This window comes from Xenopus tropicalis, chromosome 3, assembly GCF_000004195.4.
Source record: "Xenopus tropicalis strain Nigerian chromosome 3, UCB_Xtro_10.0, whole genome shotgun sequence".
NCBI lineage: Eukaryota > Metazoa > Chordata > Amphibia > Anura > Pipidae > Xenopus > Xenopus tropicalis.
The window spans coordinates 45,420,629-45,444,665 of record NC_030679.2 but is presented as its reverse complement, the minus strand read 5'-3'; the positions used below and the strand labels follow the sequence as shown (position 1 = coordinate 45,444,665).

At 38.5% G+C, this 24,037-nt stretch overlaps 3 protein-coding genes across 5 annotated transcripts in view; 1 reads left to right on the top strand and 2 right to left on the bottom strand.

Annotated features, from left to right (window-relative positions):
- Nucleotides 1–2,031, bottom strand: part of cfap43 (cilia and flagella associated protein 43) — a 46,265-nt gene extending 44,234 nt beyond the window's left edge. The window contains exons 1-2 of the mRNA XM_018092211.2: nt 1,950–2,031; nt 918–1,147 (exon numbers count right to left, since the gene is read on the bottom strand). The gene's annotated coding sequence lies outside the window, so the exon portion shown is untranslated. The remainder of the gene's footprint in view (nt 1–917; nt 1,148–1,949) is intronic.
- kiaa1191 (KIAA1191) lies at nt 39–14,274 on the top strand. 2 transcript variants are annotated; one of them, NM_001126878.1, is given in 9 exon segments: nt 39–166; nt 1,986–2,099; nt 2,285–2,359; nt 3,180–3,370; nt 5,075–5,192; nt 7,723–7,847; nt 11,335–11,438; nt 11,668–11,792; nt 13,167–14,266. In NM_001126878.1, coding segments are annotated over 7 exon segments (903 nt in total). In that variant the 5' UTR covers nt 39–166; nt 1,986–2,099; nt 2,285–2,331; the 3' UTR covers nt 13,379–14,266.
- Nucleotides 14,275–15,068: 794 nt separating this feature from the next.
- simc1 (SUMO interacting motifs containing 1) lies at nt 15,069–22,848 on the bottom strand. Of its 2 annotated transcripts, none has more exons than XM_031898835.1 (10): nt 22,565–22,848; nt 20,711–21,394; nt 19,105–19,334; nt 18,701–18,770; nt 18,480–18,622; nt 18,044–18,133; nt 17,830–17,958; nt 16,922–17,078; nt 16,424–16,526; nt 15,069–15,843 (listed from the first exon to the last, which is right to left on the bottom strand). In XM_031898835.1, exons 1-10 carry the CDS (start codon nt 22,718–22,720, stop codon nt 15,626–15,628), a joined length of 1,980 nt encoding a protein of 659 aa, XP_031754695.1. In that variant the 5' UTR covers nt 22,721–22,848; the 3' UTR covers nt 15,069–15,625. The 2 variants fall into 2 exon arrangements, with proteins under 2 accessions (XP_031754695.1, XP_012815268.1); XM_012959814.3 differs by having other exon boundaries at nt 16,424–16,508; nt 22,565–22,847.
- Nucleotides 22,849–24,037: the final 1,189 nt, after the last annotated feature.

Below are 24,037 nucleotides of genomic sequence, written 5' to 3'. Positions count from 1 at the left end.
CTTACTTCTTTTCAGGTCGCCATTCTGCTATTGATGATGGATTTGTTTCTTGTTTTAATTACCGAACCTAATTGCCACCGCTTCGGGGTTCAACACGAAAGGAGAAAGGACGAGTTCTAGTAAAGAGACCGCTGGGAGGGGGGACTGAAGACCGACTGGTCTCCAGGTGAGATTTGACTTGTTTTGTATTGCCGCCGCCATCCTGATCTCTCTTTTCTGGTGTATTGCTGTCAAGCATGAAGGTGGTATCGCCGGACTCATCCAAGGCTGGGGAGGGGGGGGGTCATTCTTCATTTTACTTTTTTATATCCAGCCTCCAACAAAGAACCATCCCCCACTTCCCAGCCATCCAAATATATAATAATTCTGGCTGGAACACATCTAGTTAAAAGCCACTCCAGGGTTGCCACCTTACCTGACAAATGCAGTCCTTATCGTTATCTTCCTTATTAATGACATTCTTTGACATCTAAAATACTTATTGCCTGTGAGGTGGCACTTTCACTGTTGGGTATTTGGACCCTGCTGGCATTGCAGTGGCCCATATTGTATGTATTCTCTTTTTGTTAGTTGTGCTGATGCTGCTTTTCCTTTAGCAGAAGCTAATTAGGCGCCTTCCAGCTGTGATAAACTACAAATCCCAGAATCCTCTTCCCCTATTACCTGAAGCATGCTGAAAGTTGTTCACAAGTGTTTTCCTGCCCTAAAAAGGGGAAAAAAACACAAGCTGCACTTTGTTTTTGACTTTTCTGTATTTGTTTCTCCTCTTTGTATGAGAAATGTTTTATTGATGTAACAAGGAAAGGGGATTCAGTGTTTGTAATCAAATATGTTGCAATATATTTTGTCTGTAATGGAACTGCAACATAAAACACACTCCTGCACTACAGAACACTGATTGGCTGACAGAGACACACCTCGATCTTGATCTCTTGGCTTTGGGAGATGTTCTTTCAATCCTGCTGACTCAAAATGCTATATAAAATGCAGCAGCAGCAGAGGAATGTTCCATGATGGCCCGGCGGGCCTTGCGATTGGTTGTCAGAGACACACCTCAAAATGTGCTGTGCTGGCTGCTGGAGAAACTTCAATCTGTCCCACACTCATATGCAGTATTTCCACTCAGCCAGACACACTCAGGGATGCCCTAAGTAAGTTAAGAAAACAGAGATGATTATTCTTAACAAAACAGTTTGCTAAATTATAATACTTCATCTTTTTAATAAATTATAACTATTCTCAATTATTTTCAGTAGCTACCTGTGACATATATGGTAGCTATAAACTGTTTTTGCTGCTGTTTGTAATAATAAAAATTAGAATTTTTTTGCTATAGTATTACAGGTCTATGTATGGCAGATTTATCAACATGTGGGATTAGATATTACCACAGAAAAACTCACCCACAACTATGCATTGCTATAGAATTTTTAGAAGTTTACTGTTCGATAAATATGCTTCTAAAACTGTCATAGGAATGAATAAAAAGTAGGTGAGCTTTTCTATGGTAATCTTGGATCTCATATTTTGATAAATCTGCCCCTTCATTTTAACGTATAAACCAAATGAAGTACAGGTATGGGACCTGTTATCAAGAATACTCAGGACCTGGGGTTTTCTGGATAAGGGATCTTTCCATAATTTGGATCTCCATAATTTAAGTTTTCTAAAAATCATTTAAATATTGAATAACCCCAATAAGCTTGTTTTGCCTCCAATTAGGATTAATTATATAGTTATAGTTGCAATAAAGTATAAGGTACTGTTTTATTATTATAAAGAAATCATTTTTAAAAATTATAATTATTTGCTTATAATGGAGTCTATGGGAGATGACCTTTGTAATTCGGAACTTTCTGGATAAGGGATCCCATACCTGTATTTCAGTTTTAAACATTGCCTACCACACTGGTCTGTCAGTAAGGATGTTGAGTAAACATGCTTAATACCTCTTCTTCATGCATCATTTGTTTCCTTGCCTTTAGATACCCTGCATGGACCACTTGCTGGAGTGTTTTCCACTGTTTCAACGTTATTTTCCACGATGTACCGCTTTGACTTCTTTCATTCCAGTTAACTTTCTGTAACCCAGTGGCTTGGTGAGGCACTTAATAACTCTTTTCTGTATCCGCAGTGTTTGTTTTGCTATACAAATGTGAACATTGCTGACTCATGATTTGCTTAATGCTTTGGTCAATATTATTGTCCCTAGTTCTGTTGTCTGAAAATCTGTTTGCAGATCCTATTTTTGCTTGGGCAATAAATAGTTGCTTGTCTTTGCCAGGTGACAATTTCTGGAATACCATAGAGAAAAAAGGGAACTCTATTGTAATGGCATCAAGACAGCCTGATGTGCCTGGTAATGTTTCAGTATTGCTTTTCATTGATAGGACACCTACTTACATATGGGCTCAGATAGTGTTGGTGCACTTAGCTTATCATGTATAAGAAACAATTGCAGGACTCTTTATGCATTACTGTTGGTGTTCTCAAACTTATGCTCTAAAACATCTTGTTGGATTGCAGAGCTGAGTACAATAAATACCAAACTATATACAATATTGAATGGTTGTCTTGCTGACACATGCATTCACATTTATTCAATTCTTGATTCAGTATGCTGTGGTAATTTTTTAAAGACACAGGGCTTCACTTCTAAAGGGATGTGGTTGCCTTGGGCTGGTACAAAACCTAAAATATAACATGTAGCATTTCTAGCCTTTTTTTTTTTTTAAGCTTTAGTTCTCCTTTAAGCTGCCACTTTTACTCCTGACCATAACTAACATGACTTATCTGAAGGCATGGTGCCAAGCTGTGGAGTGACTCTCATAACATTTTGATATTTATAGGTTATGTTAGTGTCTGGCAGAAATACCAACATATGTACTTAAGCTGGTGTCCTTTCAGCTACTGCTGCTGAGTCAAGGCCACTCAAATAGAAACACTTAATCTTGGCAAAAGAAATGCCTACTAAGTGGTTGTCTAGAATGCTCTAGAAGTCACAGTTATCACATTTATTTTTTTTTAAATTTAAGTGTTCTCTTGTGTATTTCTAGTTTCTACATAGATCTCATGTAGCAAGCTCGGAGCATTCGGTATAGAAAGAAATGTTACTTGAGATAATGTTTTTTTTACTTGAGTACAGTTTATGAAGTAAGTTGTGGGCTCTCTGTCTTCAGCCATTGAGCACAGTTCTAGTGGGCTGCTGGGAAAGATGTCCCTCCCAGTTGGGATGCACCGTCGTGCCTTCAGCTATGACGATGCGCTGGAGGATACGGCACCAATGACTCCGCCCCCCTCAGACATGTGCAGTAACACCATATGGCGAAAACCTGTAATTCCAGAACGTAAATACCAGTTACTGTCCAAGGTATGCTGTGGAGAACATCTCTTCGTAGTACCCTTTCATTTTCATGTTGAGTTTTCTGGTTTAAGTTTGCCTCCCGAATCCGTTTATCACAGTACTGGTTTGCTTCAGATTAATAACAAAAAAAATGACTTAACAAGACAACAAAACACACAGCATTTAATGGGGAATACAAAAGATGTTTTAAGATAGCCAGACATACTGGGGTCATCCTCCATTTCCCTTCTCTTGTGGGGACCTGGGCTGATGGAATGAGTTTTAAATGCATTTGTTCAAAACAAGTAAACCTGGTCCCATATACACGCTCAACTTTTGATTTTGAGGGCTTTGTATGGTACTAGGAGGTAGTATATTTCATGTGTCAGGACTGCTATCAGAAATAACTTTGCTACTACTTTGCTTGAAGGCTTCCACCCCTTCTGAGCGTCTGGATTATTAGGCCACTTTCTGCCCAGGGTCTGAGGTTGGTAACAAGTAGAATAGGGCCCCAACTTGGGGCCCCAAGCTTACTGAAAAAGAGTATGCCTGTCCAGGCAATCTGATCTGTCATGAGGACTGTGCACATTTTGTTTCTTTTTATGTAGGGTATTTGGAGCTGTTTGTCATTTGACACCTGAATGTCATGATGACATGATATTTTTGTTGGCATTCTGTGCTACCAGCAGTACTATTGGTTTTTCTTTTTTGGGGTATTTGTCAGCAGATGTCACCATAAAAAATTGGTTTCTATAGTGTTATTAACCTGAAGCATAACATAGTTTTGCTAATCCTTTCTATGGCACCTTGAAAGATTGTTTTGTATAAGTAAGGCTTAACAAAGTGATTTCCCACTGTCTTGGTGAACAATAAACTGTGGTGTATTTTTTGAGAGTATATTGTAACATTCACAGATACATGAAGAAGTCATACTTTGTTTTTAACTGACTCTGTGGACACAATCATCTATTTGGCTGACAAATGTAATTTACTGACTTAATAGTAAATGTAATGCCTAAATTCTGCATCTTGCCCAACTTGTATGTGTTTAGTCTGTGTACTAAGCTGCTTAGACCATTAATAATTTACTATTAGTCAAAACTCATCATCAAAACACTCTGTATTATACCTTTTACAGCAATTTAAAATTTGCCATTTGAATTTCTGCTATTTACCGGAACATAGAAAACGTGGGTGCAGTAGTGCAAATATTGCCCTCTAGATCAAATACATTTATAGGAATTGAACTTTTGCTAAAACTACAGAGACTTGACTATTGTTGCCAAGTTGTTGTAATACTGATGTCTTCAACTTGCGGTCCTCCTGCTGTTGGCACTGTGTCTCCCAATGTTTGAAGTTGCCGGAACAGTAGCTGGAAGACTAACAGGTTGCACATCTACTTGTAGCAACCTTTAGCTTTCCTAGTAAAGAAGGCAATTATACCTTTGCACAAATTATGTTGCAGAGGCTGTTTCTAGCAAAATAAGCTGTTAAATTGTCAGGTTTTATTCTCTGGGCTTCTCAGTGAAATGCAAAATATTCCTATAATAACTTCCTCACAAACAAGTCTATGAATGTCACAAATACTCTTACAAGTGTCATTAGCGTAGATGTAATAATGTCTCTGTGATTTTACTGAACCTGTAAAAGGAAATAACTTTTATGTCATGTTTTCTTTTGTTTTACCCCATCCCAAAACTTGTCAACCTCTTTTCTACCCGCTTTGAGCAGGTTGAGGATGGGGATAATAACATTCCTCCACCTTCTTTGCCCCCTTCCTCTTCCACTGAGAAAATCCCTGTGGTGAAAGCTAAAGCCACTTCTATCATCATGAACTCTCTTATGACAAGTAAGGATGCCACTTCACTGATAATCTTTCATATTTATTTCAACTGTAAGGTAGATTTACTGCATAACAACTTCCAGATAGCCTTATTAGAAGGCAGAGGATACTGGGGGCTGTAACTCATGTAACTCGGCTAAAAGTCAGATATTTATATCTGTAAATGTACTTGTCACCCTGTGTATATTGCACAAAATTGTCACTGACTTTTGACTGCTGCCTTCATCTGATAAACAGCTGTTGGAAGATACTGGGTGTATTGTCTCGACTAATGAAGTGCTGGGGGCTGTCCCTGCTTGTTTAGGTTTACTGCATATGCTTCCTTTTGTACATATTCTCGTTACTAAGGCAGTTCCCTTAATGACACAGGCTGTTGCATTTGTAAAATAGAAAGGAGCCGGTCTTGGCTTGTTAATTTACTAGTTGTTCCTGACTTATCGAGTCTCTAAATCATTTGCTGTCGTGGACTGGCTCTCCCTGTTGTTGGCGCATAGCCGGCTGAGGTTTCATTTCAGTTTGTTGGTTGCTTTGTTTAACACTTTGATATGCAATGAAACCTATCAAAGTTCTCCAAACTGAATAAAATTTAAAAAAAATGGTATATTCTCCATTCGTTAGAGTGGGGGTCAGGCAACAGATTATTTAAAACCAAATGATTTATAGCTTGTTTATTTTTCCCTTAAAAAACAAACATTCCTGCTTTGCATATGTGCAAGTGTGTGTGTATATCTATATGTATATGTGTGTGTATATATATCTATATATATATATATATCCTTTTAACACTAGATCAGGACTGTTCTTTTAGCATGTATATGTAAGGGGATAATCTGCATTGTATAGTCATTGAACAGTGTTGTGTTAGATCTTCAGATGTCTGTGAAGAATATTTTGGCATACTCTCATAATAAATAGGCTGGTAAGTAATTGGTGTAGGAGAGTGGAATGTGCATTGTCACTTATACTGTACATTTTAGGGGATGTTAGGCCAAAGAACATAAATGGGCAATATAAAGCTCCGTTACCTTTATGTAGTTTGTCTACTTAACTATGTTAGTGCACAAGATTTTTAGGTCACTTATATGTTTCCTGTCAGAAATCAAATAAACTGTAATAAATAATGATCTTGGCCCTGTGTAGGTAAAAACTACTTAACCCTGGAAATGGCTTAGTAATGTAATTATGAGTTATACATTATTTGCTTGCTAATGTTTATCTGTAAATTGTCTAATCTGAATCTCTAGCAAAAAAATCTGATATGCTGTCAATATTTAATAGAACAGTGTTTAATTGTACTGCTATCTAAGGCCCTTGACTTAATAATTTTATATCATTTTATGAGTTTCTAGCTGTGTGTTGGTACACTAAAACAGAACATACAATATGAAAAAGTATAATTAAATCTTTCAGTTCTGTGGAGAAAGAACCGTTGTCTGTCTTTGGCAGTGATTTTTATGAGCATGTTACTATACAGTACTTATGTTGAATGTATTAATGGAGTCCTGTCTCAGAACAAGTTTCAGAATCCAGCATTCCTAAATCAGCTTGTGGAGGCTTGATAGCCAGGAGTTTTATTGCCTCTTCTGGAAAGCACAAAGCACCTGAAAATACCTGCCCTCCAGATTCATTGAATTTGCCGAATGTAAAACCATTGACATAAAGCAATTCCAGTGGATGTGTAGGGTCAAGTATTTTCTTGGGCTTTATGCCCTGCGGGAGACAAAACATCCTGTTTGTCATGGCCCTAAGGAATAATGGTCTGAAAATGTACATTTCTCAATGTATTTTTTCAATATCAATGTATAATACTGTGAGTGCTATGTTTGTACTGCAGTACAAGCAGATGCTTGTACCCGAAGACTTACATGGCGTTTGCAAAGCAGCCATAATGTTCTGGTCCTCTTCTAGGAAGCATTATCATGTGTACGTTCCAAGTGTTTCACTGACTGCTTTTAAGTCTGTGTCTTACTCTGTGGGGGTGTTACTTCAGAGAAAGCTGCTAATGCTTTTTTTTTTTTTTTGCTTTCCCTCCATATACTGTAAGGGGGGGAAATCTACCATATATATATATATATATATATTTATTTATTTGCATAAGGTTGTAGTGTATGCATATTGGTGTTTAGTTTTAGGCTGCACCAACAGCCTTAAACTAAACTCTAAACAGCGGTCTTTAAAGGCCAAGTTATCATAGTAATACCAAAATACTTGGCTTAACTGTGCAGTAAACACGGCTTCTGTGCAGAATATTCATTCATAATGTGTTAAAACTTGTACATACAGGTGGTCACTTGGCCATGTCAGGTACCAATATTCTTTTAGTACCTAAACTATATGGAGCATGATGCGCACACACACACCTGTTTCTCCAGCCATGAAGCTTGGCTAATTTATCCATTTGAACATCTTAATTGCACATTGGAATTGTGTACAGTGTCTGTGCCATGTTCTGTGTTGTGATTGTAGTTGGTATAGTACCAGTCTATGGCTTCCATGCCTGCTTGAAAGCTGTGTGTGCGACTGTCTCCTTTTCCAGAGCATACACAGGAAAGCATTCAACGCTTCGAACAGCAGGCTGGCCTCAGGGATGCTGGGTATACGCCACACAAGGGCCTCACTGCTGAAGAGACTAAATACCACCGCGTGGCAGAAGCCCTGCATGTAAGAATCTCTCCTGGTTTCCCCTGTCAACTTGAGCCTGAATCTTTTCAAAAGCTTAACATTTGCTTAGATGCATGGTTATTTAGCGATGATGTGATAAAAAAAAAAAAAAATGACCACTCTCGCCAACACTACTAATGTACACACTGCTCCATTTTTTAAACATATACAATAATGTAAGTATATATTTCCCTAACTAAATATGTGAACAGAGCAACCTTCATATGGAAGTTTAAGGTTGTTTACCTTCCAAACACTTTTCAGTTTGTACACCAAAAAAATACTTCTTTGATTGCTTTTTTTAATTTTTGACAGTTGTTGTTGTTGTTGTTCTAATATTGAAATTTAGAGGTTCATTTTGCACCACCTCATGTTTCCTTGAAGCAGCACTGTGAGGGGGGTCTAATTTCATACATGTGTTTATACCTTTCTTATCTTTGGCCCTTCTGAGCATAATCCCAGAGCTGTTATAATTGATTCAATAGTTGCTAACATTCCGCAGATGCTGCTGAGAAATGTATTAGCTAATGTAGAAAGTTGTAACTGCTCAAAGGCTGCACCTGGATTACTGAACTGCCAGACTGAAACACCAGAGAAAAACATTAAACTTTAAAGTCAAAAGCCTGCTGAACAGAAAACAGTGTTTGGAAGGTGAACAACAAGTTTTATTTACTATTATAACATTGTTTTTGCATGAGATTTAGAATTTCACAATAAAAACATTTTCCCAATGCTTTTACTTTACCTATCTGATCCCCCATGTTCCTCTAGGAGGGGGCTGCCATATTTGCACAGCTGTAGTCCATTAGAAGCTATAACTGACAGGTTAAGAAGGGACAGTCAGGTTGGCAAAGTGGTCAGGTTCAGAAACTTCAAGTAACTGTTACTTAAAAAAGCAGACCAGAAAACGCTCAACATGACTTAGGTTACTTTTAATGTACATTAATATTTTGAACAGTAGTTTTTTTTGTGTCAGTATCACGAATAATATTTTTCTGTTTTTTGTGTTACCTTTGGTTTTCAGATCCAAAAGTAGGGAATCGCTCAGATATGATTACCAATGTAAAATGTTCAGTCTGTACAAACGATGGCAGTATTCACCATTTTTCAACATGAGTACATTAAGTAGTGTTTGTATTGAATATTCTGTCTGCCTATAGCCTTAAAGGAGAACGAACCCCCTTAAAACCGCAGCCCCCCTTAATTGTCCTTACTCCCTGCTCGTACAGTACACAGATGCCATTTTCTGCCTGTTGTATCCCCTTCTGACACAGTTTGACAACATGGTGCCTACAGGACCGTGTGCAGGGAGCTTTAGCAGTCCATGCTCCTGTAGGCAGCCCCTTGGCTGTTCTCCTTAATGCTTCATCTGCTACTGGGAGCATTGCAGAGTGCTGAGGGGGTCACACCCTTATTGGTTATTCATCTATTTTACCAAAATCTGAATCATTCCAGTGACTCTGATTCTGTGACTGGGACATGATTGTATGATTGCATTTCGCCATACACTATGGTCATTGGTGTACATTTCTCTAGTGTTATCTTGGTAGCCAGGAAAGAACCATGTTGTGTTTTAGTCACGTTCTACCGTCTGCTTGGGGGTTTTCTTGCTTTTTTCTGTAAGCTTGACTCTTCTGCAATGAAAAGTCTAACTAAATTGAATAAATTCTGCAGTTACACTAGCCTGTAAATGGAAATAAGGGTTTTTACTTATTTATTTGTTGTCCTTGAACCTGCTCATGGATTCCGAAGGCTTAGTTGTATGGCATAATTATTTTAATCATATGCCCAGATGTTTTGAATGTGGGAGGAAACCCGTGCTAAAACAGGGAAACATTTTGCAGTTGTTTCGTTTTATTGCTGAGCAGCTCCCCATTTTGAAATCTCAGCAGCTATCTGGTTGCTAGGGTACAATTTACCCTAACAACCAAGCAGTGAATAGAAAAAGGCCCTGGAAGTAAGTAAAAACTAATACTATACTGTAGGCGTACTGAGCAATAGTTTTTTTTGGTTGCCAGCTACCCCCATCTGAAAGCTGGTGGCAGAAGAGGGTGGCATATAATAAAAACTATAAAAAAAATGTACCAGAATGATCAGATGAAAAATATACTAGGAATATGACATTATATAATATAAAATGCAACTACTGTGGTTTCCCTATATATTTTTTTCTTTTGGCACTTTCTGTACTTTAGACCCAGATGTGCATTTTTCTGGCCTTATATTTATGCGTTTTATGTAAAAAGCTTTTAGCTGAGCTAAGACATGTTCCTCCTCTAGCACCATAAATGTTTATGCTAATTTTCCTTTTAAAAATTCTTATTATTTAGGAAGGGCAGGGAGGAACATTTGTGTAATGTGACACAGCACAGTCAGAAAGTATGTAGGCAAATATTAAAGACAACAATGAAAGAGCTTAGTTTTTTGAACTGGGAAAAGTTTCTCTTTAAATGCTGTAATAATGTTCATATAAATAATGTTTTGTGTAGCTATTTTGTTTCACTAGGGTTGTAGTGAAACAAATGGGTCAGTGCCATAATAGACTGAAAAGCCTAAAATCTCCTGATCTCTCCATGTGATTTAAAGCTTAAAGGGGAACTATTGCAAAAATGATAATGACTCCTCATACTGAAATAAGAAACTGTCTAAATACAATCAATTACAAATTCTGCACCATTTCTGAAATATTCTCTTCCCTTTCTGTCTATGCTGGAGTCAGATCTTGATTGACAGTGAGATCTAATTATTGGGGGTCTCAATTCCTAGCTGATATATTGGAACTCAACTTGCTGATTCCTTTAAAAACAAAATCTAACAAATTAACTGACTTTGGCAAAATCCTGCATATGGAGAGAATTTTTAGTGATTTTAAAAGAGTGAGCTCTAATACATCTAAGCAAAAGGAACATCCCCCCCTCCCCACAACAACTGTATTAGACCTAACTGTCAATCAAAATCAGACTCCTGCATAAAGACTAAATCAAGACAAATGCTGTCTGTAGGATAGGGATCATAGTTAAAATGTTTCTAATTGTAGTATGATGAAGCTTGTATTACATTTTCATTTTTTGCGATCGTTCATTTGACTGTATGGGCTTAAATAATCTTGGCCCAATTACTGTTTCTCTCTGTTTGAATGTGTCACTTAGGACCAGTAACCTATATTCTAAGAGTAGGATACCATTTGCTAACTAACATTCTTGGCAGTTAGATAAGTTGATATCTTGCTTAGTAAAGAGTTTCTTCACTTTTGTATTAAATTGCACCTATTTATTTTTTGCACTGCTTAGCCGTCAGATTGCCTTTTTGCCATTACTTAAACATCAGTCAGCTGTTATTGAACCTAAACAAAACTGCAGTCATGTCTTGCTTTTGTATCCTTGCTTGCAAGTGCAGTCTGTGTCGCAGCTTTTTACTTTCATGGCAGCTGAATGTGTATGGAATGCAGCCATTTTAAATTTTTTTTTTTTTTGTTGTTCCTTGCTAGAAACTTAATATGCACACTGGGGAATCCACTGAAGAGAAGCAAAGTTCATCAGCCCAGTCAACTCCGTGCAGCACTCCCAGCTCTTCTCCTAAGCAAATGCGCAGGTAATTATTCGGGTATTCCTTTGGAATCTAGATTTCAGATTGCTCGTTGTAGCTTGGAAAGTATCTAAAAGTCAACCAGTATAAAGTGATCAGATTTTCTCCTGCACATTTGGGTATAATTTTACCCCAATGTATGTTCAGAAAGAAAAAAAAAATTACAATAGGGCGACTGTTTTCATTTTTAATCTTTTATGTACTGGTGCTTCCTTGACGTTGTTCTGTTCTGCAGATCGTGGTTCAGTCAGGGATCCACCAGCTCTCTCCCAGCTGGGGATTTAAGCAGCTCTGATGCAGGAGTGGATAAATGGAGTATGTTTGGACCTCGTGCTGTACAGAAATCCACCACAGATCCAGGTAAATATTATTCCTGAGGCCTATTTTTCTGTTACATGCAAATCAACGTGGGTGCATTAGTAAATATAGCTTTTCCTTAAAGGAGCAGTTCAGTGTAAAAATAAAAATGGGCAAATATACTGCGCAAATTTAAAAAAAATGTTTTCAATATAGTTAGCCAGAAATGTATTCTATGAAGGCTGGAGTTAGCAAATGTCTAACGTAATGGTCAGAACACTACTTCCTCCTTTACAGCTTTCTAAGCTGTTAGCAGTCAGTAGCCAATCAGTGACTTGAGGGGGGGGGGGCATAACTGTTCAGTTAGTTTGCATTTGAATCTGACCTGCGTGCTCACAAACTAACTGAACATTATGTCCCATGAGGCCCCCCCCCCCTAAAGTCAGTGACTAACTAAGCGGTTAGAGAGCTGAAAGCAGTAAGTAGTTCTGTCCATTATGTTAGACATCTGCCCTTATAGATTTTTGCCTAACTATATTCCAAATATTTTTTTTATTTTGCACAGTTTATCTATTTTACCCAGTTTCATTTTTACACTGAACTGTTACTTTTCTTCTTCTGTACTATTTGGCAAGTAAATACTGTGATGCCTCAGGCTGTCCCAAGGCAAGCATTATAGGAATTAGTAAAACACCATTTGTCTGCTGACTGAAAATGAGGAAATACAAAGAGCTTAAAAAATGAATAAAAAAAAAAGAAAATTTAAAGGTAATATGTATGTAGCTGTATGGCTACAGATGGCCAGGTGGAGGAAATGCAGTAAGTTTAAAACAGGAACACACAAATGGCTGTAGGATATTACACTTGGCCCACTGTCATTTCTGTGGGCAGCAGGAAATTCAGATGAAAGATTTGAACAACCATAAAATCTCTCCAAAAGAACAAGTTTTCCTCAGGGGCCTAAGTAGTGCTGACTTTTTGCAAAATTGTGTAAAAAAAGGCTCCTCATTCTAGCCAGCAGAAATAACATTATGTTCTCTTGGTAGTGATTGCTGTAGTAAATCTGGAGGTTTTAGCATTTGTAGTACTTGTATGTCCACTAATATTTTCAAAATTATCTCATTGAACCCCATCCCTATGTGTGTGTTGGCCAGCAACACCTCTTCCACTATGGCTTGGGAACACATCAACTTGCCTTCCTGCTTATGTACAGATATGGCTGTTGACTATCACAGCTGTAGCAGCCATGGTTATAGACTAAGCTGGCTAAAACAGGTGAGAGACAGCAGCAAGGCAAGGTGATCTGGGAAGTCGGTATTACTTTATGGTCTGTTAACATACATTCTTTACTACACTGAGATAACTATTAAACACAAGCAGTTTTCCAGCATCTTACTACAAATTGCTAATCATTGTGCCATGTTTGTCCCAATTCAGGAGGTTTTACTGTTCAGCCATATAAAGGTGCTCAGAAGCCAACCCCTATGGAGCTGATGCGAGCACAGGCTACAAGGATATCTGATGATCCTGCTGCTTTGAAACCCCCCAAGATGGAAATGCCTTCACTGGTTTCAGGAACTAAGAACATTCCCCGTGGCCATAATCTAAAACCTCGTGACATGAACATACTCACTCCAACAGGATTCTAACTACCCAGCTGTCTTGTTCCATAGTTCTGCAGCTTTTCTTTAAAAAGAGACTAGCGATGCGTTTCCTGGCTTATCCTATCTGAAGATGACTAGTAAGATACATCTGGCATTACCTTTTAACTTCCGGACTTGAGTTTTCCATCTTGATGAGGATGTACTTTGTAAGCCTTTAGCATTCTGTATATATATGTGTAAACAAAAAAGCCTCTGATGTCCTTTGTTAGAGCATTAGATTGCCAGGTAAACCACTGTATAACTACGGCTATGCACAAGCTAGTAGTTAAGACCACATTTTTAGGTATTTTCACCTGAAACAACCACTTTCCAGTTAAATCAGAAGTTTAATATTTACTGCACCTTCCAGGTGGGTAGACCTATTCTGTACAAGTGACCTCATCTTTCAAATTTAATTTGGGCCACCATTTAAAAAGATGCCGCCATTTTTTCTTAATGTAGATATGTAATTATAGTTGACTTTTTTTTTTTTGGCTGGCTGCTTTCTTGTCTACCTTCCTAGAGCATACCCTTAAAACATATAGTTCATCACATTTACATATCACTGCGAACTGCAATTATAGGATCACGTGGCTCTGAACGATTAAGCATGACTTAATTCTTTTGGTTCTTGTTCGTAGGCCTAGTCATTAAATTGTAAAAAAAAAATGTACTTAAGACAAGTAACCCTACACCTGACTCAGGAAGTAAAGGTTTAATTTCTTTTCCCTTAATGTACTGTTGAATACAAAGGACGTTGTAGCTTTATTCCAGTTTCGAAAACTTGCACTCGGTTCTCTAAGAACTAATTTATTTGTGTTAACTTTTTCAAGCTTGTGTATTTTTTTTTTTATTGTGCCTAATTTTATGCTTCAGAATAAAAAGATAACAGTTTTGTTTGAGTTATGAATGATACTCAACATTTGCATTTTGGTTGCCACCAGCCTAGCTGGTAAATCACTAACTAAAGCCGGCTATATACGCACCGATAATATCGTACGAAACCTCGTTTCGTATGATATTCGGCGCGTGTATGGCTGTGCAGATCGGCCAGGTCAAAAGATTTTGATCGGGTGCCATTGAGGGCGCCCAAGCAAAATCTATGTTCAGGGCTGAATCGGCAGGTGGAGGTAGAATTTCTGTTGTTTCTACTTCCATCCCTGGATGTCTCTGGAGGGTGGAAACAATCTTTTGTGCGACCAATGGCCCAAATGCTCATTTAAGCCATTTATCCCTCCCCCCGCATCCTTTTCTCTGTCTCGCCACTGCAGGCCAGTAGCATTACCCTAGAAATGTGGTAACCCTCTGATGTTGGTCAGAAAATCGACATTTTTGTTGTACTCAATGAAAGTTACCCACTGTCCAATTGTTTGCAAGACCAAGCAGGTAGTTTTTCTAGCTTCCTAGATATCGCTTGAAATGGCCATTTTTATAGATTTTTATATACTTTACTGTAACAAGAAGTTTGAGATTAGTGTTAATTCTGAAGTGAAATATCTTCTGGGCACATTACCTGGATGTATTAATAACTGAAGTAGTGAAGCTGACCCTAACCTGCTGTTTCATTCTTATTTAAATACCCATCCTGTCCCTCTCTGTCACTGGAGGGGGCAGGGTAGACAGGATCATTTTTTTGATGTATAAATGAATAGCTGCAAAAATGAGGGGGGAGTAACCACCAGGTAACACACTTAAATACAGACAAATGTGTAATATACACATAGAAATACAAATATAGCAAATGATACTACAAAAAAATCTTGTTTAAATGTATAAAGTGCTTCACAAAATGGTAAGCTGCACTGTAAGTATAGAAATGATTTAAAAAATGAATGCCTTGCGTTATAAATCTGTATAAGGTGCATAACTACACGTTCCTTTAAAAAAAAATACATAAAATACAAACTACTATCCTAGATAGGCTTGCCTTTATACATAGTGGTATTTTACCTACATGAGCCAGTATGAAGTGTGCTTCTTAGGGCAATGACAAACCATTTATCATCTACTGTTTCTACTAGCTCAGAGGCAGGTGCGATATTACTCCAATTACCTGCTCCTGCAAGCAAATAAAAGTGCAACTTTTGGTGCTACACCTGAATAAGCTAAAAATCTTTGGCACTAAAGTGCCCAAAATTACTCCATGTGTAATATGCTCTCAAATTAAGAGTAAGACTCATTGGAACTTGGTCTCTCCATGTAGCTTGTTTCAGCACTTTACATTTAGTGTTATAGCCAAATTTCTTCTTTGCTTTAAGTCTTTTGATGAACAGCTGTACAAAGTAAGATGCGCAGCATATGAAGTCTCTCTGTAAGTGCTGATGGTATATCAGTCTCAAGATTTGTGCGCTTTTTAAAAGTGTCCAGGTGAGAGTCAATCTCTTTTTCAGTGATGTCATCATCTGAATTCACAGCCTGTTGTACATGTGCAATTTTATCAATTCGGTCTGTTATTCGGATCAGTAAATTCTCTAGGAAAAGAGAAACTTACTAATTAAACCTTCTTTCTACTTTACTAATTACAGCTTTTCCAATATTAGACTTTTTTTCCCCTCTTCATCCACATCTATACTTGTCGGATCGTCAGAACACATCTTACAAGTTTAATGTAGTTGCATGGGTCAAAATTAATGGGACTGAAAGAAAAATCTGATGCGTAAACTACATGAAACAATTGCCATCCGACACAACACACCTGACATTTGCGAATGCTGCATCTGCATCCAACAAGATAAAATCTCATGGTGTCTGAAATACTTTTTTTTCCCCCCTAACTGAAATACATTGACTGTCGGATGTAGATGCAGGAAGAAAACACATCATCTGACATTACATTACAGCTGTTGGGATCAGATTTTGTAAGATCCTACAAAATCTTATGCTATTGCATGACAAGCTTTTGTGGGTCAGTTAAAATCTGACCTTCAAAATCTTTTGTGTAGTTTACCCCTTAGCAAGGCATTACTCATAGATGCAATCTTACTTAGGTTTACATGGATTGTTATGGTTTTATAGAGTTGCTCTTAAATATTAGATTTTATAGTGTCTTACCTGATTTTATTTGCTGGTAACTAAGAAACAGCAAAATCAGGAAATGAAGTAATTCATCCCATCTCTGCCACTCACTTTCCAGGTCCTTAGAAAGACAACGTAACTGTTAGTGGTGGAGACAAAACTCTGGATGTCTTATGTGGTCCAATTCCTCCCCTAGATGCCTGACAGGGCATCAAAAAGCTTAAGTTGCAAGCATTAATGAGTTGTCAGAAGTGTGTTTAATTTATTTCAGGTATGGGATCCCTTATCCGGAAACCCGTTATTCAGAAAGCTCTTAATTACGGAAAGCCTGTCTCCCATAGACTTTATTATTATCAAATAATTCAGAATTTTAAAACTGATTTTCTTTTTTTCTCTGTAATAATAAAACAGTACCTTGTAATTGATCCCAACTAAGATATAAATAATCCTTACTGGATGCAAAACAATCCCATTAGGTTTAATTAATGTTTTATTGATTTTTTTAGTAGACTTATGGTATGGAGACCTCCTTACCTGCTTTCCTAAGAGAAGTTTGGAATTCACAAGGAAGTACAAGATCTTTGCTACAGACAGTGAAAGGTCTTTTCTCTCCGGGCAGCTGTGCTGAAGGATCACTTCGATAACTTTGGCTCGTAAGAGGGCACTCTCTATACTGCTTAAAAACATCTCCCTACATTGGAGAAGGTAGAAAAGACTTGTAAACCCTAAAAACAAATTCCATTACATTTTTATTTTGTTTTCAATATATTAGCAGTATTGGCAACAACAGCACCACTTAATATTGACTTGGCTAACTGGACACAGCCGGCAGAAAATGAGGTTAGCGAAAAAAGAAAAGTCTTGTGACTTTGCTCTGCTTAAAACTGACCAGAGAAACTTCACATGCTCTAACTCAAATTTCTGAGTAGAGCATTATCACAAGGCCTTCCTTTTCTCGCTAATTTTTCAGTGTGGTTCATCCCAGGGATTATATTAGTTAATAAAATGTTGGGGGGAGTACCATTATCATTCTAAGTTAACCCCCGTGACCCCCTGTTGCAGATGTGTGTAACCACCTTGCAGAGTGCATACACAAGAGTGAGGGGAGGGGGGTGAGCGGAAGTAGACTTTCCAACTAGGAGTATATTATATCCCTGTCTTGCTGTACATTATACATATGATTGCAACTACACAGTTGTCTGATGTTTGAAACAGAAAGATGAATATTTTCAGTATTAACAGGTGCGCACAGATGATACAATGGCACACAAATGCAAATAAAAATGTGAAATGTTCCCTTGAAAAATATATTTGCAAATAAAAATATTTTAGTAGAAATCAATGTTTCTTTACATAAAGTGATGCTAAACTGGCACACCACTGGCAGATACAATTCCATAATTAGCACAATTCCTTTTATAAGCCTATGGTGGGCAGTTTACCTTTCATGGCGGCTGGTTAAGCAGATCACATCAGGAAATACAGAATCTGCAATCCGAGATGAAGAGCAAGAGGGTGACAAGTCCACTTCCACAGCAATGGAGAGCATACGCTGCAAAAGGCACATAATCCTGGAACAGGATAAGGCATTGTGTGTGTATATTTTACTTTGCCATGATTACAGTGTAGATATAACTGCAGCCCCCCAGTCTTTACCTTTGGTTATCACACCCAGCACTATCTTCCATTTCTGGAGTAATATGAGAAGAGTCATTCATTGTTTTTATCAGCCAATTAATTACATGTCTGTAATAAAAAACAGTCAAAACAAAAATTGGTAAAGAAGATAGCCTTTTGCTAAATATAGATATGTTGCACTTATGAATATATGTTAAATTTTACACTGACACCTACCTACTGCACTTTTCAGGGTCAGGATCTCTCCTTCCTAGTTAAAGCCACCAGAGTTATCAGACCTAATGAGCCTTGGGACAAATGGCTGCATATTCTAAGATGTGGCCATGCACAAGTACACACTAATCCCTTATCTAACCAAGTGAGTAGATGTACATGGTATGGAAGTGACATGTTGTCACCATAAAGTTTGAGTATTAAATGATTATTAGAGCTTATGAATGAAAAATACACTTGCCTGATGTTAGAGAACTTCGTATCACAAGAAATCATTACTTTAGATAAGCAAGTATGCAGATTCCGTCGGTGTACACAGAGCTGAAAATCATCTTCTAGTGTCTGAACCACATACTGAAGAAATAGGCACAGCACTGGCTGCTCCTGCAGAAAGAGCCACATTGTAGCACCATTTAAGGATTGCGGTTCAAATTAACACGTTTTTTAACAAAATGTTCATACCTTGTTTTCCATGGCTTTACTAAGTGATTCCCAGTCCCAGGGTACTGTATGTTGGTTAGCTGGGTGTAGCCTGAAAGTTAAAGTTATATTTATATTAGAAAACCAATAACACATTCATGAATCTCTACAGTATGAATTGATATAAATTAAGACAAGGGGTAGTACAAATATAGAGGACTAACATGTAAGGTTAAAAAAAAAGACTATAAATGACACATTGTTGCCAAATAGCATGAATAGCTATGGAAAAAAAAAGCCAACAACTATGATGACATGATTTTGGAGCCACAACATACGCAAATGAGAATGCACAATCATACATATAATTATCACATATATATTAATGAAATGAGGAAAAGGCCTTGTTGAAAAAATGTCTCTCTTTATCCTTGCAGTTTATTTACCTCTGCACTTTCATAAGAAAAGTGTAAGCGTCATTCCTGATGCCTGATTCCTCTGACCCAAGCAAGAAGTCTGAGACAACGTGGCGAAGAACTGAGATTTTTGGATAATGATGAATGGATACAAATTCATTGAGAAAGTGCAGTGTGCCCTGTGGAAAGTTCTCTTCCATAGTAGATTCCACAAAATTCATACGACGTGAAGGGATTTGCTGTGGTGTTATTTTCAGCTTCTAGAAGGCAGGAAAAGCATAACTAAAGGAACATGTCTTCTTTTTTTCTTTATCTTATTTTTGTAAGGAAGGCATTTATTTAAAGAATAAAATGTTAATAAATTCATATTGGAAAGTTGCTTAGAATTATGTTTTCTTTTATTAGGCAAACATTATTTTTTGGCTTGACGTGTCCTATAGTTTTTTTAACTGGTGGTACATCTACAAACAACTGAATACGATCAGAATTTCTTAAATGGCCTCTAGCATCAGCACCAAGAAATGTAGGGCTATTCTTCAATACCTAACAGTTTTAATAGGATGCAGGAGGGCTTTCTATCTTCCCAAACCAGTTCAGTAAAGTTTAGGTTGGGACTTGACAGTTTAAAGTACCCACTGCCATACAACATGTTTAGATAATTGTAAACTTCTAGATGTGGTATAGCATTCTGAAATAGAATTTTATAATATAAAAATACACATAGTCCATTAGCAATGACTGTGATCAAAGAAGTCCTGAACTATGATACCCCCACCACAATTCTGGACATTCAAGATATGAAGATATACACATATGACCAAAATGTAAAGCTTGAAGGAGAGCATGGGTCACAATATGAAAGCTGCGGTGAAGACTTGGGACTTTTCTCCAAGTTACTAATACTTTGCTTCTTCAGCTTAAATAATCTTTTATAATAAAAGTTTTGTTTTTCTCAGGTTTGTACAGAAGAGCTGTTCAAATGGAGGCCCATGGGCGAGATGTGACCTTTAAAATAATTTTCTGGCCCCTAGTCTGCTCAAGAGCTCTATAGGCTCCCTTGTATCACATCATTCTTTACATATAATCTGGCCCTCAAACACAGAGTAAAACAAATGTTGCACAGCACTTTTCTTTCCTCCTCTAAACTGAAGCACTGTACAAAACCCACATTAATCTCCATCAAATACATTTCATTAACAGATTTACCTCCCTTTGTGCTTATGGCTGATATCTGTCCTATTTTCTTTAACTTCTTCATGCAGCAATGAATATAGTTATATATCAGATTTTAGGGGCCTCACATTTGGCCCCTTATTATCTATAAGTATCACACATTACATTTCTATACAAAACAATACATTTTATAAAAGAAAAAAACAAACACAAATCAGTAACATAGAGGCACCACAGAAAAGGAAAACAGATGCACTTCCCCTCCTAGAGAAACATGAAAGACATTAGCACATTTGCAATTAGATAAGCAAAGGGGTATTCCATAGAAATGTGATTCCAGAGGTCCACAGTAACTAAAAACAAAATTAAGGTGACAATGAAATCTGCTCATATATGTGGTAAAAAAAACCTGTGTGCCTCTGGGCAAAAAATTGCTTCTCATTTAGTTTCTGTTCACATTTACCTTTCTGGTTTCTTCATTCTGTTTCAGTCTGTGGAAAAATAAGTGATGTACAGGGGGATTCCTATAGCATCTCAGTTTGTACAGTGAAGCCTTGTTGAAAGATGGCTCCTCTTTGGAGACCAAGTCAGCTTGTTGTGTATTGATAGGAGATAATAATAAGGAATTTGAGTTATCTGAAGGATATATCTGAAAAGCTGCTGCAGAACATTTTGTGGAAAAGTCTGATTGTGGTGTTTTGTTTAAAGTTGAAATGAAAGAGTGCAATGCAGGTACTTCCAAATTAAGTTTAACGGTATTGCTTTCACTTGGTTTACAGTATTCATCTTTACTTCTTCCAGGAGAGTTGCTTTGCCCTACCAAGGGACTTGTCAAACTATCCAAGGAGTCTATGTCACTATTAACACGGGTGCTGCCACTTGAAACTGAGTTGTGTCCAGTAACTGAGCAGTCATCATCTGTTGTTAGATACTTAATGAGTTTCTGATCCGAGCAGCATAACTCTTCTGCACTCATCAGCTCTGAATCTGAGTCAGAGCTGCCATAGTTCCACTCAGAACTGACAGGAGAAGTTTTTATAAAGGTTTCATTTATGTCCTCCGTCAAGTCGATGACCTCATTGTCTGATCCGGATATGTTTTCCATGTTATAGTTATAGTTATTTTCTGTCAAATCGATGATGATGTCCTAGAGTAGGTCAGAAAAAGATAGTGTTCAGGCACCTTTTTACTTAGAAGTGCTAAAATAAAATAATTTGTTAATGCTCATTAAAACATTAAATGAATTATTATACACAAGAGAATTGTTTCTGCTAATATTAGATGAGCAAAATAGAACTGGAGCTGTAAGGACCATGCAGGAAACTTTGTGCAACCAGGGATTCAGTTTATTTCCAGTAGGGGAGATTAGTAGCAAGCGGTAATGGAGATTAACCAGGGGTAATTAATCTTCCCGTGTGCTATTGCCCAAAAAGCTTTCTACTAAAACTAGTCCAAACTTTGTGACTTTTATTACATTACCCATAAATGCACAAAAGGACCATCAGTTATGTCATGACAGACATCCTCAAAGATACAGTTAATCAAGCCCCAGAATAAATAAATCAAAAGTGTATCATTGACACAGCTGAAAAAAATGCATGAGTTGGTGAGAACCTCCTTCAAAATTCCAACATTTGCTCAGGACTCATAAGAGTTTGTGATTCAAATGAATAAATGGTGCATCTTATACTGTATAGCTGCCCTGCTACAGACAGATATCTACTAGTGACAAGTCTAAAGCAGATGGACTTGTAATACTGAAAACATTTCACAACTCCAGGTGACTTTTTTTTTTAGCAGGGGTTCAGCAAGCCAATTTGGCTTACACTAGCAATTCTTTACCTATAGACCAGCACCTTAATCTGGATCCCTATGTTGTTTAGTGATTGTCCCCATGGTATAGAGTAGAATATCTACCATAGACAATAGTAGTTATATTGTCATGAGTAGATAATTCAATACTAGTCCTTGGGTAACAAGGGCAGATTCCAGATTTAGCCCCATTCACAAAATAACCACTGCTTTAGAAGTAATGCTTTATATCCTGAGTTGGATGAACAAAAAAAGGGTGGCAGAAATACAAGTACAGAATGGGATAGCAAGAGTCTCTAAACAACAATGTTAAAAGAAGTGGCAACAAAAGGTAACATTGTGTTTCCACTTCCTCTTCCTGACAGAACCAGTTCCTCTGGCATAAAGCAGCGCAGTGTCTCCTGCTGCCTGTCAGGGTAGGGTAGGGGCGCAGGGTGTTTACCCAGTAGCTGCTGCCACTTTGCCAAAGTAACAGCGGTGCTAGGACAGGAAGAGGGCGGTTTACCTGGTGACATCTCTTAATCTTTGGTGTGGAAGAGTCTTCACCCAATATATGCCCCGGTATTTTCCGCCGCGCCCGATGCCACCGTATTAGAGAGATATCCGCCTTGGTACCCGAATCAGATTCATCCGATATGACTATGGCACTAGCCATACTCATGCTTTGGTACCGAGCATGTAATACCTGCAGCGCTGCGTCCCGCAAATATCAAGCTATTAGGAACGCCCCTACACCGACAGGCATGCCTAGCGGAACGCCGAGCAATCACACTGGCTAACCTGCAGGGCCTGCATAGATCACAGACAGATAGATCACAGTTTTACATTCAGTGCGTAAAAACACAAGAAAATATTACATTTGTACTGGGGTTAATATATGGGATCCCCACCCAAACCCATTTTGGGTTACTCTATCCCTGAATCCCTCCGTTAGGAACACTCACTCTCTTTAAGAAAAAGCTCAGCTGTTACCTTCTGGAGCACTAAAAAATTGCTTTGCCTGCAGCACTAAAACATTATTTTGCCTAGTCCTGCTGATGCACTCTTACCTTCCAATTTGTGCCTGTATTGTAAGCTCTATGGGGGCAGGGACCTCCTTCCTACTGTGTCTCATACCCCATGGCACTTATTCCTTGTGTATTTATACATGTATTTATTATAACACTTGTCCTCCCTGTGTGTAATTTTGTATTGTGTAAGATTATACAGCGCTGCGTACCCTTGTGGCACTTTATAAAGTTATACATGCATACTGTACATACACATACCCCCCAACTGTCCCGCTTTAAGCGGGACAGTCCCGCTTTCTATAGCTCATCCCCCTGTCCCGGGTTGGTTTCCGGAAATGCGGGACATTCATAGAAGGATCCGTGACAGCGGGATGAGCGCTCCGACTCCTTGCGCTGCTTCTCTCATGTGGCTCCTTCTCCGGCGGTCCCTGGCCCTTTTATAAGGTTGCGCCCGTGCGTAATGACGTCACATGTACACACGGGGCGCAACCTTATAAAAGGGCCAGGGACCGCCGGCGAAGGAGCCACAGGAGAGAAGCAGCGCAAGGAGTCGGAGCGCGTATGGGGGCTCTGTGTTTGGGGGGCTCTGTGTATGGGGGGGCCTCTGTGTTTGGGGGGGCCTCTGTGTTTGGGGGGCTCTGTGTATGGGGGACTCTGTGTATGGGGGACTCTGTGTATGGGGGACCTCTGTGTATGGGGGGCCTCTGTGTATGGGGGGGCCTCTGTGTTTGGGGGGCTCTGTGTATGGGGGGCTCTGTGTTTGGGGGGCCTCTGTGTATGGGGGCCTCTGTGTATGGAGGGGCACTGTGTATGGGGGGCCTCTGTGTTTGGGGGGCCTCTGTGTATGGGGGGCACTGTGTATGTGGGGGCACTGTGTATGGGGGGCACTGTGTATGGAGGGGCTCTGTGTATAAAGGGTACTGTATATAAAGGGTACTGTGTATGGGGGGTACTGTATATGGGGAGGC

Coding starts and splice junctions, on each gene's coding strand:
- simc1 (XM_031898835.1), bottom strand. CDS start 22,720: ATGAGTATGGCTAGTGCCATAGTCATATCGGATGAATCTGATTCGGGT. Junction 18,771..19,104: donor TTTCTTATGAAAGTGCAGAG/GTAAATAAACTG, acceptor TTTAACTTTCAG/GCTACACCCAGCTAACCAAC. Junction 17,959..18,043: donor GCTGGGTGTGATAACCAAAG/GTAAAGACTGGG, acceptor ATCCTGTTCCAG/GATTATGTGCCTTTTGCAGC.
- kiaa1191 (XM_012958576.3), top strand. CDS start 3,215: ATGTCCCTCCCAGTTGGGATGCACCGTCGTGCCTTCAGCTATGACGAT. Junction 7,848..11,334: donor GCGTGGCAGAAGCCCTGCAT/GTAAGAATCTCT, acceptor GTTCCTTGCTAG/AAACTTAATATGCACACTGG. Junction 11,793..13,166: donor GAAATCCACCACAGATCCAG/GTAAATATTATT, acceptor GTCCCAATTCAG/GAGGTTTTACTGTTCAGCCA.